Genomic DNA, 18,521 nt, shown 5'->3' with positions numbered 1-18,521 from the left:
CACTAACTGAAGGTCCGTCTCCGGAGCTATGCCCGCTCTCCTCCTGGCGAAGTGGTCTCCTAGCGACGGGGAGGATAAAACAGAAACACAAGTCGTTTTCTTGTTTCTGTCACTTTGGATTGAATCCAATAAACAAACCAATGAAAACGTACACAGACAAGAGGACGTGTGAATCTGGGCTCGATTGCTCTTCCTAAAAAAACGGAAGTGTGTCTCAGTAAACTGGATTTGAATTGTGAGAACTGAATGTGGAAGTAAAGAGAGTTGATTTTTCAGTGAGGGTCGAATACAGTTTCAGGGCAACTAAATATAATTTCATAATATTACACTCAGTTTATTTGAATTTGGTTCCAAACTAATAAATTCAATTTCAGGTCGTCATTGCAATTATTCAATTTGAGCAATTCATATTCAAATATAAATTACTCAAATTCAGTTTCTAGTGACACATATCTCTGCCCATAAACACAGCTTAAAGCTGCCTGTTTTATTTTGGAATATCGGAGTCTATGTAGTATTTTAAATTTAATTAAATTAGGGATTTACCGATCCGACTTTTTCAGTACCGATAGTGCTACAGGGGTTTTGGGTATCGGCCGATACCAATCTCTGGATCGGCCCCGTTGTCACCGATATCCGATCCGGTATCAGTGCATCACTAAATTAAACAGTGTCTCGCTTTGTCTGAACTTGTGTGTGTGTGTGTGTGTGTGTGTGTGTGTGTGTGTGTGTGTGTGTGTGTGTGTGTGTGTGTGTGTGTGTGTGTGTGTGTGTGTGTGTGTGTGTGTGTGTGTGTGTGTGTGTGTGTGTGTGTGTGTGTGTGTGTGTGTGTGTGTGTGTGTGTGTGTGTGTGTGTGTGTTAGGATATTCCCCCCTTGGTGTAATTAGATTATGAGTGTTACGCTGTGTGTTATCTTAATTTAATTGAGGTTTGCTGGCTTTAATAGTTCTTCCTGCTAATGCTGGTTGTTAAGAGAGAGATACCTTCCTAAAGCCACACTTCAGTAGTCTGGAAGTATCTGAGTCTTTAAAGTACGTAGTTCCCCTTTTGTATTTCTATAGATAATTTCCCAGCAGCGGAGGGAGATTAAAACAAAGAGGGAACTTCATACTAAAAACACTGGAACTAATAATAACTGTATTTATAGGTTCATAATGTTTCTTAATTCTTCTCAGTGGTGACCAAGCTGGTGAACCGAGGCTACCAGCCTCATCTGGAAGATTTCCTTCTTCGCATCAACTTCAACAACTACTACAAAGACTCCTGAGCTGTGTACTGCCGTGCATGTTGTACATGCGTAGTGTTACATGACAGACATACTTTGTTGGATACTTATCCAACGCACCATAGTGTACCAGGAGTGTTTACATTTTTAGAATCCCTGATGTTTGTTTATAAGACAGAATACAGATAATCAGACTTTTCAGTGTCTAAAATATAGTCAAAAACCCACCTGTGCTTTATATTGGGGCATGCATTTCACATATAAACCAGTTTAATCAATCAATGTGCAGGATTTGAGCTACATGTCTGTGTGCTTTACTTCTAAATATGCAATGCTGCTAACGTTTGTGATGGAGATGAAGCTAATGTCTGCTGTAAAGTCACGCTCAGATGAGCTTCCTCCAGCTGTGTAGATTATAAGTGCATATAAATGAAATGTAAATATAAAAGCTTTGTTAAATAAATGCTCTATTCTCTAGTGTTGTTGTTTAAAGTCCTTTTGTGATGTAAAAGAAAAACACATTCACGTGAGTAAGAAAAAAATACTTCCATTTATTGAAGATTGCATGTTAGCACAGGGTTTAGAAAACAAATGAAGTGTAAAGCATTATGGGTGGTGGAATCCGTCAACTTCAGCCATTTACAAAACAGACAGAGGGAGAGGAGAGAAAATGCAGTCCTTGCTATATTACTGAAATTTATTTTCTCCACCACGAGTACCCAGATTTTTCCTGACAGTGCATTAACTTGCAAAGCAAAAATATATCAAGACTATGCAGCGCCGCTGTAAGAAGTGTAACGAGCTGCAGCAGGACACAATGAGAGGATTTAGTTTCTGGACTGGACGGTGACGTTGGAAACTCTTCTCACCAACTGAGCCATTAAATCAGAGGAACAACATCAGCTCGTATGTAGATCCATCAAACAGGAAACTATCTCAGACTCTTGTTGACTGACTGAAGCACGTTTGTATTCATCGCTGTAGTTTTATTAATGGTGTGATTGAAGCATCGACTTGCACCCAAAATGTTCTTTATAGCATCCGAAGACCTCTCAATACGCATTTACATCAGGCAACAGAGAGAGGTTAACCGTTAAAGCAAAAGTTAGATATTTAGGGAAATACGCTTATTTGCTTTCTGGTGGAGAGTTAGAGGAAAAGATGGTTATCTTTATCTGTCTGTTCAATATAAGGCCACAGCTGGCAGTCGGTCAGCTTAGCACAAAGTACAGCTAGCATGGCTCTGTCAAGTAGTAACAAAATCAGCCTGTCCTAAAGCTTACTAGTTAATATGTTGTTTGTAAAAACAGATGTTTACAGGGGTTACATGATGGACTCAAGGAAGTTAGTAGTTACAGCCAATAGGTTTGGGATGTTAACATTTTCACCATCAGCCCAAAACAAAACACAGATTGCCGATTAATTTGTGCATGCGCGCATCTCCAGCCGCTGTAGTTTACAATGTGAAAACATCCCGGCTCTGCATGTTGTTTCCCCCACTGTCTCTCTCTGCATGTTGTTTCCCCCACTGTCTCTCTCTGCATGTTGTTTCCCCCACTGTCTCTCTCTGCATGTTGTTTCCCCCACTGTCTCTCTCTGCATGTTGTTTCCCCCACTGTCTCTCTCTGCATGTCGTTTCCCCCACCGTCTCTCTCTGCATGTTGTTTCCCCCACTGTCTCTCTCTGCATGTCGTTTCCCCCACCGTCTCTCTCTGCATGTTGTTTCCCCCACCGTCTCTCTCTGCCTGCTGAGTGGCTCTCATTGTTCGGAGGCAAACCAATTAAGAAATAGTCCGCCACAAACATCTGTCAAATGTTAAATTGTTGTTTTTGAACGGATAAATGTCCAACACGGCGACGTGTGCATCGCTCTGAAGGTGTTTATTTCACAACAACGTCCCTCTAGCTCTACATTATCCTGCTTACTAATACACGGCTACTTAATTAAGTAATCAATAATTTGACACAAAACCGGCCCGCCAGACCGTAGTAGAAATAACAGACCGTAGAACGCCGTGATGGACCAATCAGAATCTGTGTAATAAAAAGTGTTAATTAGTGATATTTAGAGGTGGGTTTTCTTACCATTTGACAGAGCCAGGCTAATTGTTTCCACTCTCTATGCTAAGCTAACTAGCTATCAGATGTGAGAATGAGAACGAGAGCAATTTCCCAAAATGTCAAACGATCCCTTTGATCACGACGAGCGGTGTCACGAGCAATCAAACATAATCATTTCACCATTCATTGAAATCTCCACAGTTAATCCTCGTTTAACATGTGATCCTAGCGAGAGCTCTGATGTTGTGGAGTAGAAAAAGCAAGCAGACAAGCAAACGAACGCACGGGTCAACGCAATGGAACTTTCACGATCAACGCCAAGTCAGTGGTTTTTGACCTCGTCTGTATTACACAGTACAGAAACAAGTCATAGTCGCGCACAGTAGTGCACCACGGGCTTCCACTGTCCATTGAGATTAGTGTTGCAGCTCAAACTGGCTGAAATGGAATAAAACTGCTCTGGCATCGAGAGGGAAGGCAGAATTTCACGGATCAATCGCTTCCAATACAGTTTTTCTGTTGTGTTTAGTATTCATAATGTATAAGCAAAGAGCGAGTTGCTTTTCAACGAGTTCATAATACCCGACCGTGATCTGCCTGCATGCGTTACTTTAACATTCTAGTCATATTTTATTATTATAGTATTATAGCTTGGCGCTCAGTGTAGAGTTTTTAATCTTCTGCGAAGGGACAGAGAGAATCCCGTTATTTAATCATGCACCGCATCAGTCCGAGCATATTGACTCTGAAAGCTTTTAATGCAGCTAACTCTGATTAAACATCATATAGACACTCGGACGGTTCATATTTACACAGGCTTTCAAGAAACGTGGTGCGGCGTACAAATTATTACTAAGGAATATTTGGGCTGCTCAAGAAGGACCTTCCATACAGATCATCTTAAGACTCGTTTTGTACAGGTGGTGGTGGCTAACGTAAAACATGACATTGTTTCCGTTATTTAAAAGTGCTAAATACGAGATTGGGAGCATTTCTATTGTCTCCTCATGGGTGGTACGCTTCCGCGACGGCGCTGTTGGTCAGGACGGTATTATCAGCTGTAATCGCCATATGAGATTAGTGCAGAGCGGCGGCCGTGAGCGAGCCAGTGGGGCACGCTCACACGCACAAACGAATTAAAAGCACGCGTGGCCGACCCGGCTATGTCAACAAAGCACAGAGAAACTCTGTTTACAACACACACCGCGGGAGCACAACTTAATTCTCTGCTCAGGTAGGCATTATTTATCTTTATCTTTACACAGCAAATAGCTGTTTGATGCTATATTAATGTTCTGGATATCGTATAGAGCACCTTTAAGATGAAGAATCACTTGTGCCAGTTGTGTTCACCACTTCAGGACACACATGCTCTCACAGAGTAACAATAATAAGACGCAATGCAACAGTCGCTGCTCTGCAGATAAAAGGAACGTACATCATTTTAACCTATTTAAAGTCCTTCAATGTCTTAAGTCTAAGATCCTTCATATGCCTCAAGTAGTGCATTCTTATCAAACGGATATTCACCTCGGAAGTGCAATCATTTTAGTACACAAATAAACAAGAAATAAACGCCAAAGTAGTTGCATAAGAGCCTTACGTACGTACAAGTTAAAACAAAGGAATAAACTCTCACAACTATGTAAACCTAAAAAAGAATGTAAACCTAAAATGCAGCAAATGATTCACCACCTTCTGCTAGATGGCGGGGAATATTAGATGACAATGAAACACAATCAATATCTATATAGTTTCCCTTTTTGATGTAAGTACCACCCACAGTGGTGTAAAAACGACTCCAAATCCAAAGACCCATGCTACAGTCTGACCATAGAAAAGCAGATCTAATGGAGCCCCCATGAGATGTGCTTTCATAACAGCAAAAATACTGGAGATCTAGTAACACAGGGTGAGTGGAAGTGAACTCTAATATGGGTGTTACAGTACCAGAGTTAGGGCTAGAGAGTCATGACTCATGATGTCACCTTCATCCAGGGAAAGCCCCTCTCTCCTGGTCTTGGTTGTATTTGTTTTTTTGGTCCTGACTGGAACTAGGCTTCAGACTCCAGGTCTTCTTCTGCTCCGCTGGTCGTGTCGCCCGTCTCCGGCTCCAGCAGCAGGAATTTGCCGTCATTAGTTAGAGGCATGTTCTTCATCAGCTGGGCCAGGGCCTCTGGGTCCTTTTAAAAAAATAAATAAAACGGTATTAGTAAGAATTTACTTTTGTGACGATACTTTTTGAAAAATTAGTGGCGTTAAAACAAACTTGATTTAACATGTCAATATCGCGCTAACTTTGACAGCCCTAAATATAATAAAACTTTGTTGATAAAGCACCTCAAATGAAATTAAATGACACATAAAAAGACAGATGAAAGATATTATCATTGCCATGATAATGATACCTTCTTGGCTTCTGTAATGTCCTTCGCCAGGCTTATAGTGTAACATATCTGTGAATAAAGACAAAAAGATAAACTTCAATATACAGGCTATATGCAGGAATCCTGAAGTTCAATTTAATACCTTTTTTAAGACCCTTTCTATATACATGTATTTTAAGACGTCATCACCACTTTGAGTTATAACCGGTTACCTCAGCAACTTCACAACTGGACAAAATTGCAAAGTTCTGCAGTGATTGGGCTCAGGCGTGGTCAGTGGGCTCCATAGCGCCCTAAAGGCATGTGACTATTGAATATCGACACACATGTTTTATGACTTTATGACATACTGTACAATTGATTTTTTTTCATGACTTTTTTCCGACATATTATACTTTATACTATACTTTTTCCAACATACTATACTACAGTACGACTTTTTTCGACACACTATACTACAATTTCTTAAGACTTTTTTTTCGACATACTATAGTATGACTTTCTAAAAAAAATTCAGCATACTATACTATGACTTATTTTTTAAATATTATACTAGGACTTTTTTATTTTTTCTACATACTATACTTTTACTTTTTAATTTTTTTGACATACTAAACTATGACTTTTTTTCGGGAGCAATTTTAGGTTGAATATCTTGCTCAAGGACACTTCGACATGTCATCGGAGGAGCCGGGTATTGAACCGTCAACCTTCTTATTGGCGGACGACCTGCACCACAGCCGCCCCCTCAGATCCACAGCCGCAGAAAGAGATTTTGTGAAATCTAAATTGGATTTATCTCATAAAATAAAGTTTTAATAAAAAAAGTGTTTGTTTCACAAATTCCTTGTCTAATTTTTATGTTTTAGTTTCTTGTATTTGGTGAGCTGAATATGCAAAAGATATATATATATTCCATGATACATTACTTTTTTTCATGACATTTTTTTGACATACTATAAAATATTTAATTCCGACATACCATATGACTTTTTTTTCACTACATTTTTCAACATACTATAATACGATTTTTTTTTTTTTTCCCCACATACTATACTATGAAATTTTTTTGACTTACTAAAAAATATTTAATTCCGACATACTATATCATGACTTTTCGACATACTATACTATGACTATTTTTTCACTACATTTTTCAACATACAATACTATGAATTTTTTTAATGAAATCTTTCGAAATACTATACTATGATTTTTTTCGACAAACTATACTGACTTTTTTTTCAAAAAATGTTCTGACATACTATACTGACTTTTTTTCACGAAAATTTTAGACGTACTATACTATGACTTTTTTTCCACTACATTTTTCAACATACTATACTATGAATTTTTTTTAATGAAATCTTTCGAAATACTATACTATGACTGTTTTTCAAGAATTTTTTCGACATACTATACTATGATTTTTTTCACAACATTTTTCGACATACTATACTATGATTTTTTCACGAAATTTTTAGACGTACTATACTATGAATTTTTAAATTTTTTTTGACGTAATATACTATGACTTTTTTTCATGAAAATTTTCCGACGTACTATACTTTGATTTTTTTTACATACTTTACTATGACTTTTTTCACAAAGTTTTTCGACATATTATACCATGATTTTTTCCGACATACTATGCTATGATTTTTTTTGACATACTATACTATGACTTTTTTTTTAATTCTTTTGATATATTATAATATGATTTTTTTCACGAAATATTCCGACAGTCTATTCTATGATTTTTTTCGACATGCTATACTATGACTTTTTTCATGACATTTTTCAACATTCTATACTATGACCTTTTTTCACGAAATTTTACGACATACTATACTATGACTTTTTTTTCCACTACATTTTTCAACATACTATACTATGAATTTTTTTAATAAAATCTTTCGAAATACTATATTATGACTTTTTTCGACATACTATACTATTACTTTTTTCGACATACTATACCAGCTGAAGATGCGAAAGATATATATATTCCATGATACAATGACTTTTTTTCATAACAAAAGGTCATAGTATAGTGTGTCGAAAAAATAAAAAAAGTCATAGTATGTCGAAAAAAAGTCACAGTATAGTATGTCGTAAACATGAAAAAAGTAAAAATAGATTGTATGCTAAAGTTTACATGATTTAATCATTGCTTAGGTGCGTAGAAGGATTCTGTGTAGTTTATTATGTTATTATGTGTGTCGGAAGGCGTTAAGTGTAGACTCCACTACAAACTACAAAATTGTATGCTTGGAAATTGGCATTTAAGACTTTTTAAGGGCCTTAATTGTTGCTAAATTGTTTTATCAACTTTTAATACTTTTCAAAACTCGCTGATATATATTTGTTCATCAGTTATGTTAAGTACATGTTTCCCCTCCTTTAAAAAAAAATGTCAGTGTTTGGTGCATCAACCTTTTCTCCCTCGGTGTTGCTCTCAAAGACGAAGGCGCTAAACGTGGGATCTCCCTCCTCATCTCCGTCACTCCAGTCTCTGCCCTCAACCACGAACCCCATCAGCCTGCCGTTCTCTTGGTGGGCTGCAAACTGACACACTTCTCCGAGCTGAAACTGAGAAATGAGAAGTGTTGAGAGAAGTGACAGGGAGAGAATACAAATATTTTAAAATGTGGTAGGAGTTGTAATAAAAAAAAAGAGAAAAAGATGAATACTGACGGAATCTTTTTTCATACTTACGCTTATTCTTGTAACTTGAGTCTGAGGGTCAATCAACCTATTGTGGACATAAAATAGAGACTTACAAGAACATGAAAACACTGCAGTGCTACAGCCTTGACTTGTCTGTTTCTGTTTTGTTTCCTACAGTCTTCCACTTGAACAATGCTTACACAAGACGAACCTTCTTACAAATGTTTAAATTCAATCTTTGGTTACGCAACAGCTTGACATCGCATGTTTTGTTGGACAATGCAAGCGGCGTACAAAAGAGTTGTAATAACTATAGATATTTGTTTCGGCTTCAGAATGTTCTTGCTCCAAGGTCTTCTCTTGTGATATACAGCACATCAACATTTCCAGTGGCGCCCGCTAGTAATGACGAGGCGTTAGGGGTGTAAGGAAATATTTTCTATCTATATTACTGGGAGATCATCACCATCTCCACATGCTGATGTCCAATCAGTTGACTGTCTGTCCTCAGAGGTGGTATTCCTTAAACAGTTCATAAACATGTGATAATTCTACCTGAGGCTACTGCTGGTGACCATGAGGTGGGACTCGGTGGTCCTGAAGATGTTGTGGATGGCTCGGGCAGCCAGCACCTGCCTCATGGCCTCATAGATCACCTCCTGATTGTTGCCACAGCGCACCGCCATTGAGCCCTGGAAGCGCACGGCGAATACTTGCTGCAGGAGGGAGTCTGCAGAAACATACAAACAAAATCACCCACATACAAACGCAAATACGTCAGCAGCAAAAACACTCAAGTCAACAAAAGAAGCACAAGAACACTCATGTAGGAGAGTAAACTCCAGGTACACACACAGTGAGGTTAAGCTGAGCTCAACCAGCGCTCGACAGAAAGGAAGAGGACCATTAAGTTGCATTTAGAAGGAGGAAGGAAAATGGTTACCGTCACTTTCTGTTGAACAGTCATCATCCGTTTCTCCAAATGGATTTGTGCGTCTGCCAGGAAGGGAACACACACACACACACACACACACACACACACACACACACACAACAGAAAAAAAAAAAAATTAAACCCCTGCATTGAGCCATTAAGAAGCATCCAGATTCCTGGAAATTATATAATAACCACTATGAGTCCAACTTCCAGGAAATTAGCAGCGTCATCCTCACCCACCAGTACTAGTCGTTCCTGCCTGTCTCTGATAAACATGTACATGCAGTTGTTCCCTCACCTCCCTCCGGCCCTGTTCTGATCCTGAAACTCAGAGGCCGGCAGCATGATGTCAAACTGAATGGGTGTCCCAGGGGCTATCAGGTCTTCTGGTTCCGGAGCAGCCCCCGTCTTCTGGGAACCACCACTGGTAACATGTACTCCTCCTGGCTTCGCTCTGCAGGAACGAGACAGACAGAATGAAGATGAGTTATAAGGAGTAAACTAGGGATGCTCCGATACCACGATATGACTATTGATACCACTCTCTACCGAGTACCGATACGAGTACTTCTCTGTGCCAAAAGACCCTCATTAACAGCCAGCTGGAGGGTGTGAGCGACACACGGCAGGCTGCGGAGTCCCGCATACAAGGCGGTGCGGCGCGACCGGCTCTAGGTCGGCTCGGAAAGGCTCGGGGTGAAGATGCTTCCCGGGGCCGTGGCCAAAGTGTCAACGGGGCGGACTGTCCTTAGCGCGCCCCAACCGTGTCGTGTCGCTGGGTCAGGCACACCAGCGGCCCGTCTCGTCCGCACCGTCGGGGAGGTGGAGCGTGAGTGTGTGCGATAGGACCCGAAAGATGGTGACGAGAGGTTAAGGTCACGCTGCCGTAAAGTGGTATCGGTGCCGTTGTACCGGTGCCGTTTTGCGAGTACGAGTACATGAGCACAGTATCGGACCTGTTACCCGATACTGGTATCGGTATCACTTGATAGCTAGCGTTACCTAAACTAGGCAACCCAGGCAAAAACTACACAGCTAGACACACAGTTGATGTGCTATCTAGAAATGTTACTGTAATCTTTAACCCCACAAAATACTCCAGTCTGAAATGTTCATGGACCTTCGCAGTAATGTTGTATTGACCATGATGTGTATGCTGGGTAATAAGCTCGTTAGCCGGACATGCCCACATGTGCATCACACATTACGTTGGAGCAGACATAACACACTGTTTAATCTACTCCTTTATCATTTGCTCTTGTGCTTTTGGTAAGAAAGAAAAACTAGCATGAGCCAAAACCAAAACAATGCAAAAAGCACATCACATACAAATGAAAAGGACGGTGCAGCTTAGTCCTCAGTTTTCACAAGACTTACCACTATAAAATCATGTAATTAATAACCTCAGGAGAGGATGCAGTATGTAGTGTTATGACAAGCAGCATGCCTGACCTGTCCGGGTTGGGGGAGCCCTCTGGTCTCTTCTCAAAGCTGGTGATGGGGGTGACTGCCTGGATGGCGGTCTGGTTCAGTCGGATGGCCACAGCCTAACAACAAGAAACGGAGACAATGCAGCATCTCTGTATCAGCAGGTGAGTCATTTATAAAACCAACAACAGTGGAGAATAGAGTGTAAAATATGACTAAAATATCTAAAACATCACAAAGTTTTACCTTTCCTCTTATCTCTCACCAATTCTCTACATTACACGTCGTTGCTCTGTGTATCATGAGGAGGATCTATTCACCAGCCATCACGGCACGCTATGACTTTTTTATGCCATTGTTATGAAATACTATACTATGACTTATGGATAAACAAAACTGACAAAGTAGTCACTGGATACACTCATTTATGTAAACGTCAAATTAATTGTGAAATTGATGAAAAACAATAGTTGATTTATAAAACATTCTTTAAATTTCAAAACAAAAACTGTCCTACATGATAGAGGATGTTAAATGTTAAAACAAGGAATCATTGGACTGCAAGTTTCCTCTCTTCTTGGTTTAATCCAATTAGTGGCAACAACAAAAAGGCTATTTGATTCTATGTTTTTAATAAAACAATAAACACTGAGTCACAAAGAGAAGATATGAGACAATGACGTGACAACAGAATACAGATCACTAACTAGTAGGGGTGTCACGATACGTTTTTACAACGATACGATACGATTTCAATGGTTCCGATACCATTCAAGGACGATATATGGCTCATCTAGAGCGATACGATACGATTCAGGGATAAGTTAATTATGGATATAAACAAGTAAACAACGATTAATGGCAAATACGTACAGCTTTTATTAGAAAACAACAAAAAAGTGCAACTTCAGGACCCGCTGATTCAGTTCTCAAGATACAAGGCAGAGCAATATTTAACACAAAACATATAATAAACCAACTTCTATTCAAGTTAAATGAACAGTGGTTTAACCTGCTGCTTCTGTCCTCATTTTCAATATAAACAGTAGAGCAATAATACAGAGATCAAAAAGCTAATACTAATCATTCCTGTACAAACGCTGTTTAAATATTTTGCTTATAGTAATCAATTTGTGCGTTTCAAATCGATTTGATGTCGATATACGTCTCCCGTGAAGGACAACTTGCTGAGTACCTATCGATGTAGTTGGATCGTAGGAATAGAAATCGATACATCGATGTAGTAGATGAATCATTACACACCTAACTAACTAGATATTTGTTTGTATACAAATGAGGAGGAGTGCATGGTGTTTTGCACAAACTAAATTTTCCACATTGGCATTTTTCTCAAAACAACTAAACAAGCTGCATCTGAAATCATTCTCTATTTGCTGCTTGATGCACCTTAAATGCTTCCCAGCTTTTGTCTGGATTCCATGTAGATTTCCAACACTACACCCGTCTGTGGTAACACAGCATGATGATTTCCTGAAATCTCTCATTATGACTCACTCTACTACCAAGTGATTATCATGTAGGGGGAAATAAATAAGTGAAAGAGTGATTTCCGACACAGCGATAGTCTGTTTGTCTCTGAAGAATAAACATTTTCATAGAGACAAATCTCCTGCTAACATGTAAGATTCTGGGATTGAAAAGCAGTTAAGGCAACAACAGCTGTGAGACACTTCAGAGAAAAGGATGAGTCAACGAGACAGCACTGGAACAACGCCATTAAACATTTTATGTCTCTTTAACAGAGAATAAGTTCCCCGTATTATGTGTCACTGATTAAAGACTGCACAAATTATGTACAAAGATTTCAGATCATCACCATGCTGCGTTAACAGGTTATTGTCGCATTAACTCTGACAGCCCTAGTTTTCTTATTATTTGTTACATGTTAGAAATAAATCTATTTTAGAAAGAAGTTGTAAAACACCAAATAGATGTCTCACTGCCTGATCAAATCAGAACAACTTGGGTGATGGTTTAACTACCAAGAACAATTAAATGTTGTCTAATGCCCGGTTCAGCCCGATTATAGCCAGACACAGCCGTCGTTGGGGATCGGGAACAATAAATGAGTGTCGTGTACGACAATCTGTCGTTTTATCTCGTGTAGTGTGTCCTCACTGTCACATCCCTACTTATGACCATTAAAGGCATCGTATGGTACCTTCGGTACTGTAGAAAAAGAGTACCGTCACTTTTTTTAAATTTTGGCATCGACTTGGTAGCGAAGTTGGTTCTCGGTGACATCCCTAATAGTGACCATCGTAACCGTCAAAAATATTGTGTAGTCTGATACTGGCATTAGTCTGATTCTTAGATATTTGGTTTAGTTGGTGTCTCTTTAACTTGCAGTGTGTGTGTGTGTGTGTGTGTGTGTGTGTGTGTGTGTGTGTGTGTGTGTGTGTGTGTGTGTGTGTGGTATGAAGCTGTGTGGGAGTGTGCGTTACCTCTGGGTTGTCAGTCAGGTAGATCTGTCTGGAGATGTTGTTCACAGTACAAATCCACTGAGAAAGAAACACAGAGATCCACATTAGGACTTGTTCTAGCTCAGACGCGAGCCGCCTGAAATCACTTGACTGATAGCAGCTGTGACAGGCCAGTCAGATGTGTCAAAGCACCAAAAACCAAACATGAAAACCACACAAATAAGTCTCGACAGCTCCTCCACTGTTATATATGACTCATACTTCCACCAGCAGATGTCTTTGGGATGAAGACATCAAACGATAAAACACAGCTGTTTGAACAAACCCTTCACACTTACTTCTTCATATTCTCTTTTGCTCTCAGCTTGTAGAATCATTGACCTGGAGGCATTAATGACAATAGAGAGAATTAAATAAAATGCATTTAAAATCTCATACATGTTTGTGCGTTACTCTCATTGTTGGATAGAATAGTGTACACACGTTTTGCCTGAGGGGGAGGTTATCTGAAAACAGTAGCGTCTGTCCTCACACTCCACGGCCATGACGGAGCTGTTGTCCAGGTCGAGCACCATGCCGCCCGCCACCGCCCCGCGCGGCTGGCACATGAGGTTCCCTCCCTGGGTGAAGAAGTACAGTCGGTCCCAGGCTGTGGTCACTAGGCCTGTTTTACTGGAGCACAGAGGAGAAGGGGCAGAAAGAGTGAATAAAGGACAGCACTAAAAGAGGAGATTTTGAAAAACCTAATGGTGGCATCATAGAAAGTTTAATAAGTGACGAGAGTAAGAATGTATTAAAAGGATTTAAGGCTGGATGTGATGGAACATTCCTGGCTCTCATCTGGCTTACGAATGAGTTCAAAATGAAGAAATGCAACAAGTATCTTTTATGTCCTCCTCCCAAGTTTTTTTATAATAAAAATAAATATTAATTATTTAAAATAAATAATAATAAAATAAATATTTTAAACAATTTTAAATAAAATAAACAAGTATACAGTTAATTAGAATAGATATTTAAAATGTAAAAAAAAAAAAAGAAAAGGAAAAAACTGTACATTTATTAACCGGATTGTGAACTGAGATGAAATTGCCACATCTTGTCCATCATAAATGATACCATGGTTGTTGAAATGTTTTCTGAATTCATTTGTTTCTTTCTTCAAGGAGGCGTTTTATATTTTAAAAAAAACTGATTATTTTTATTCGTACACTGAAACCCTCTGCTGCAGGTCATTACGATGTTAGCATTAGTCCTTTTAAATCAAAACAGTTTGCTCTTCTTATATTTCTATAGAGTGGTGTTTCTATTTAAAGACTTAGAGTGCTTTAACACCTGTAGTTCGGTTTCATTTGGTCCAGATCAAGGGGAAAAAATCATGCATTGTTGCATTTTAGTTCTGGACGGTTCCTGTTCACACTGACTTTTTTTACAAACGAACCGGAGGAGTAAACAGGAAGTTATACAGACTGACAGGAAACACGTTGATTGGACAGTTTTGGCAATTGTCATCCTGCATCATCAGGAGGACCCACGTGGGGAAAATCAAATCCCGGTGACTGACAGAAGTTTAGGCAGAACTTAACACTCCCAGATGACTGGTGCGAACGCAGAGATCACACAAATGATCGGCGTACTGTAGGATCGCTGTCACACTTAATAATGGAGTTGATGAAAGCAGCGCAGCAGTTTTAACAGGACATAAATATACATGTCCTTACACAGATCGCTTCCTGAACAGATTTCACATTCAGCAGATGGATTTATTAGTAATTAAGCTTGTGAAATCATGCTAAAATCACATATCTGCTATTATAAAATCCTGTTTTTTCTCTGTTTGGTCCACACCATGGTTCTATTGACAGCTTTCACAGCAGCCCAAACAAACCGGACTAACTGGGCAGACAGAGTTCGTTTTAACTAAACCAAACAGGTTAGATGTGAAAGCACCCTTAGAAACAGACAGATATTTTCATTTTTCAAGTCTGGCATTTCCATAACAACGTAAATTCTGTTTCACGTCAATCCCTTTTTTTAAATTCGTCATTGGATTTCAAAGTGCTCTTTGGAAATAATCTGTTTCAGCCTCCCTTTGTTTCTGTCCTATCCTTGAACAGCTGTTTTGTTTTGGTTTTGAATTTGCTTTGGCTATTAGTTTCTGTGCTTATAAATAAAAAAAAACTAAACTAAAAGTGATCTAACTCTGACTCACTCAGTTTCACAACAAGGCGTCACGTGTATGACTCATTTCAATTGCTCGTCTTGTTGTTCCTCTCATTCTGTTTGAAAAATATTCCTAGTTAAATTTCCTTTGATTAATGTCAGTGAATGGGTGACTCAGACCCTTAAAGGTCCCATATTGTGCTCAATTTCAGGGTTCATACTTGTATTTCATGTTTCTACTAAAGCAGGGGTCTGCAACCTGCGGCTCCGGAGCCACATGCAGCTCTTCAGCTCCTCTCCAGTGGCTCCCTGTGGATTTTTAAAAATAGTAAAGGTAGTAAAGTTTGCTGACCCCTTGTACTAGAATGTTTACATGCTGTTATGTTAAAAATAAAAGAACTTTATTCTCCTCATACTGTCTGTCTGAGTATACCTGTATTTACTCTCTGTCTGAAACACTCCGTTTTAGTGGATTTCAACGGAATTGCGTTGCTAGGCAACAGCTTGGGTCCATGTTTCCTTCCTGTCAACGGATGTCATTCACATAAACTGCAACGGGTAACAAACTGGGACACATTTATAATGTTTAAAACTGTGTAATGTCTAAAGATTTGTGACATCACAAATGGACAGAAATCCTGACAGCTTGTTTTAAAAGGCACAGTTTCTGAATACTTGTAACGAGTGCATGTCTCTGTGGATTGAGCGTTTCAATACTTTCACAGTATTTATATAGCACTTAAAACCTGCTTTAGAATATAAAAGCCATGAAAATCTCACTTTTTACAGTATGGGACCTTTAATGTTGAGGAAACCATTCGAAATAGCAAAATGTTCCCTGGACTCACAGCATTTTGACAAGCATTTGAGGCTGCTGGCGGTGTGTGTGTCATTAAACAGAATGGCATTCTGTGGAAACCTTTTCGCTGGTGTCACAGACATTTGTCAAAGACTTTGGATGCATGTGAGCGAGAGTTTGACAGCTCTGACATTTCTACTAAATCACATTGCAGGGCTACGCTGCAGTTCTGCCCCCCGAAGCCATTAAGGAAGTTTCCCTTCTCATACATCCACTCTGCAATAAGCTGACAGCGCACACTGTCAACATGTTAACTGACCCACCTTGTCTGCTGTGACAGACGTGTTGTTTACTGCGTTCATTCTCAACACCTTTAGCAAGACAAGCAAAAATCTATATTCTGTTGTGTTTGGTTATTTAGAGATTCACAATTTATTGTAACCGCCGTATACTGATTGCACCATCTATTGCGCCAGACTTAGCAAATTATTGAATTGTCACATATTGTAAATGAGGTCAGATTCAAAGAGTGTTCCTCAGCTGTTTCCCCCCCCCCCCCTAGACAGCCTTTAACATATCGACAAGCAAGGAACGCCACGTTAATAGGAAACGTCCTTAGATTTAAGATAGGGGCTTAATGAGTGCAATTAATCTTACTTCCTAATGTTGAGGTAGCCAGCCTTCTGGATAAGCGTGCGATTGACAGGCTCAATGTCCTTATCTGGCATATAGACAGTGTCCTCCACAGACAGAAGCTCCCTCTGGGCCGCACGCATGGCCTCCGCCTCCGTGTCCAGCTGGGCCTGGATACTACACAGGAAAAAAAGTTTTAATACAGGCAATATCCATATAAAAGTAATATTCAGAAATGTATTTTTTGCTACAAAATTGAGCATTAAAATGCAGGATTTTCAGATATGGATGCTTTAAATTATTATTGTTAAGTATTATTCTGTAAAATCACAGTTGCATTGCCGGAAAAGGCTGGAATGAACCGGGAGAATGAACATCAAAGTAAAACTATTTCTGTTTAGGTTCATACACAACAAACCACAGTACTATATATCAGTGTTTCTCAAACATATTTCCTGGGGATGTGTGCGTAAATGAACATTCCTGACCATTTTTACTGCCATTTCCGCATCACCTTATATTATCTTGAATTACTAAACCAGCTATTTCGACGATATATACGATCGATAAATAACAAATTAGTTTCATGCATGTGTTACTGTTATTGAAAACATAAACATATGTTAAATACTTTATAAATGAAACCAAATAAATGCAATTAGGCGGCGTTAACAGCCTCTAGTTTTTCTTCCTCTCATCAGTTAAGCAAGCAGAATGTACGCTAGCCTTTCATATTGGATTCAATGTTAGAAGAAGGCTACAATTATCAGAACAATACGAACATTCAGGCTCCCTCATGTGGCTCAATGGTGTACTGCAGATATAAATGTTATATAAAAAGTTTGAAAAAAGTCTGGAAAAAAAGGTCTGAAAAATGTCGGAAGAAATAAAGTCTGAAAGAAAATGTCAGAAAAAAAAGTCAGAAAAATGTCGAGAAAAAAGTCAGAAAAATGTCTGAAGTAATAAAGTTTGAAAAATATCAGAAAAAAAGTAATAAAAAAGTAAAAAAAAAAGAAATCTGAAAAAAGTCTGGAAAAAAAAGTCTGAAAAATGTCGGAAGAAATAAAGTCTGCAGAAAAAAAATTCTGAAAAATGTAAAAAAAAAAAAAAAGTCTGCAGAAAAGAAATTCTGAAAAATGTAAAAAAAAAAAAAAGTCTGAAAAATGTCGGAGGAAATAAAGTCTGAAAAAAAATGTTGGGAAAAAAAAGTCAGAAAAATGTCTGAAAAGAAAAGTTTGAAAAATATCCAAAAAAAGTAATGAAAAAGTGAAAAAAAAAAAAAATCTGAAAAAAGTCTAAAAAATGTCGGAAGAAATAAAGTCTGAAAAAAAAGTCTGAAAAAAAAAGTCTGAAGAAAACAAATCTGAAAAATGACTGAAAAAATGTCTGAAAAATGTAAAAAAAAAAAAAGTCTGAAAAATGTTGGAAGAAATAATGTCTGAAAAAAAATGTCCTTGGAAAAAAAAGTGAGAAAAATGTCGGGGAAAAAAAGTCTGAAAAATGTCGGAAGAAATAAAGTCTGTAAAAAAAGTCTGAAGAAAACAAATTCTGAAAAAAAAACAAGTTCTGAAAAATCACTGAAAAAATGTCTGAAAAAAAGTCTGAAAAATGTAAAAAAAAAAAAAAAGTCTGAAAAATGTCAGACAGAAGAAGAAATTCTGCAAATTTATTTGGCGACCCTAATAAAATCTCCTGTGACCCACCTGTGGGTCCCCACCCAGTCTTTGGGAATCACTGCTTTATATACTAAAGCTATGGTTCATCCCATTTACT

General features: G+C 38.6%; 2 protein-coding genes across 2 annotated transcripts in view; one reads left to right on the top strand and one right to left on the bottom strand.

The window, feature by feature from the left end:
* tubgcp6 (tubulin, gamma complex associated protein 6) overlaps positions 1-1,703 on the top strand; it is a 47,953-nt gene extending 46,250 nt beyond the window's left edge. The window contains exon 25 of the mRNA XM_037766138.1: positions 1,177-1,703. Coding sequence (XP_037622066.1) covers positions 1,177-1,268 — 92 coding nt within the window. The 3' untranslated portion in view covers positions 1,269-1,703. The remainder of the gene's footprint in view (positions 1-1,176) is intronic.
* Positions 1,704-1,757: 54 nt separating this feature from the next.
* Positions 1,758-18,521, bottom strand: part of appl2 (adaptor protein, phosphotyrosine interaction, PH domain and leucine zipper containing 2) — a 28,557-nt gene continuing 11,793 nt past the window's right edge. Inside the window, exons 10-21 of the mRNA XM_037766139.1 lie at positions 16,773-16,925; positions 13,637-13,825; positions 13,492-13,534; positions 13,175-13,231; positions 10,734-10,828; positions 9,580-9,735; positions 9,288-9,340; positions 8,900-9,074; positions 8,393-8,429; positions 8,111-8,266; positions 5,696-5,743; positions 1,758-5,470 (exon numbers count right to left, since the gene is read on the bottom strand). Of these exons, the coding sequence (XP_037622067.1) occupies positions 5,342-5,470; positions 5,696-5,743; positions 8,111-8,266; positions 8,393-8,429; positions 8,900-9,074; positions 9,288-9,340; positions 9,580-9,735; positions 10,734-10,828; positions 13,175-13,231; positions 13,492-13,534; positions 13,637-13,825; positions 16,773-16,925 (1,291 nt within the window). The 3' untranslated portion in view covers positions 1,758-5,341. The remainder of the gene's footprint in view (positions 5,471-5,695; positions 5,744-8,110; positions 8,267-8,392; positions 8,430-8,899; positions 9,075-9,287; positions 9,341-9,579; positions 9,736-10,733; positions 10,829-13,174; positions 13,232-13,491; positions 13,535-13,636; positions 13,826-16,772; positions 16,926-18,521) is intronic.

The sequence above is a fragment of the Sebastes umbrosus genome, chromosome 4, assembly GCF_015220745.1.
Source record: "Sebastes umbrosus isolate fSebUmb1 chromosome 4, fSebUmb1.pri, whole genome shotgun sequence".
Classification (NCBI taxonomy): Eukaryota; Metazoa; Chordata; class Actinopteri; order Perciformes; family Sebastidae; genus Sebastes; species Sebastes umbrosus.
Note: the sequence above shows the minus strand (reverse complement) of the source record. Positions and strands in the feature narration are given on the sequence as shown.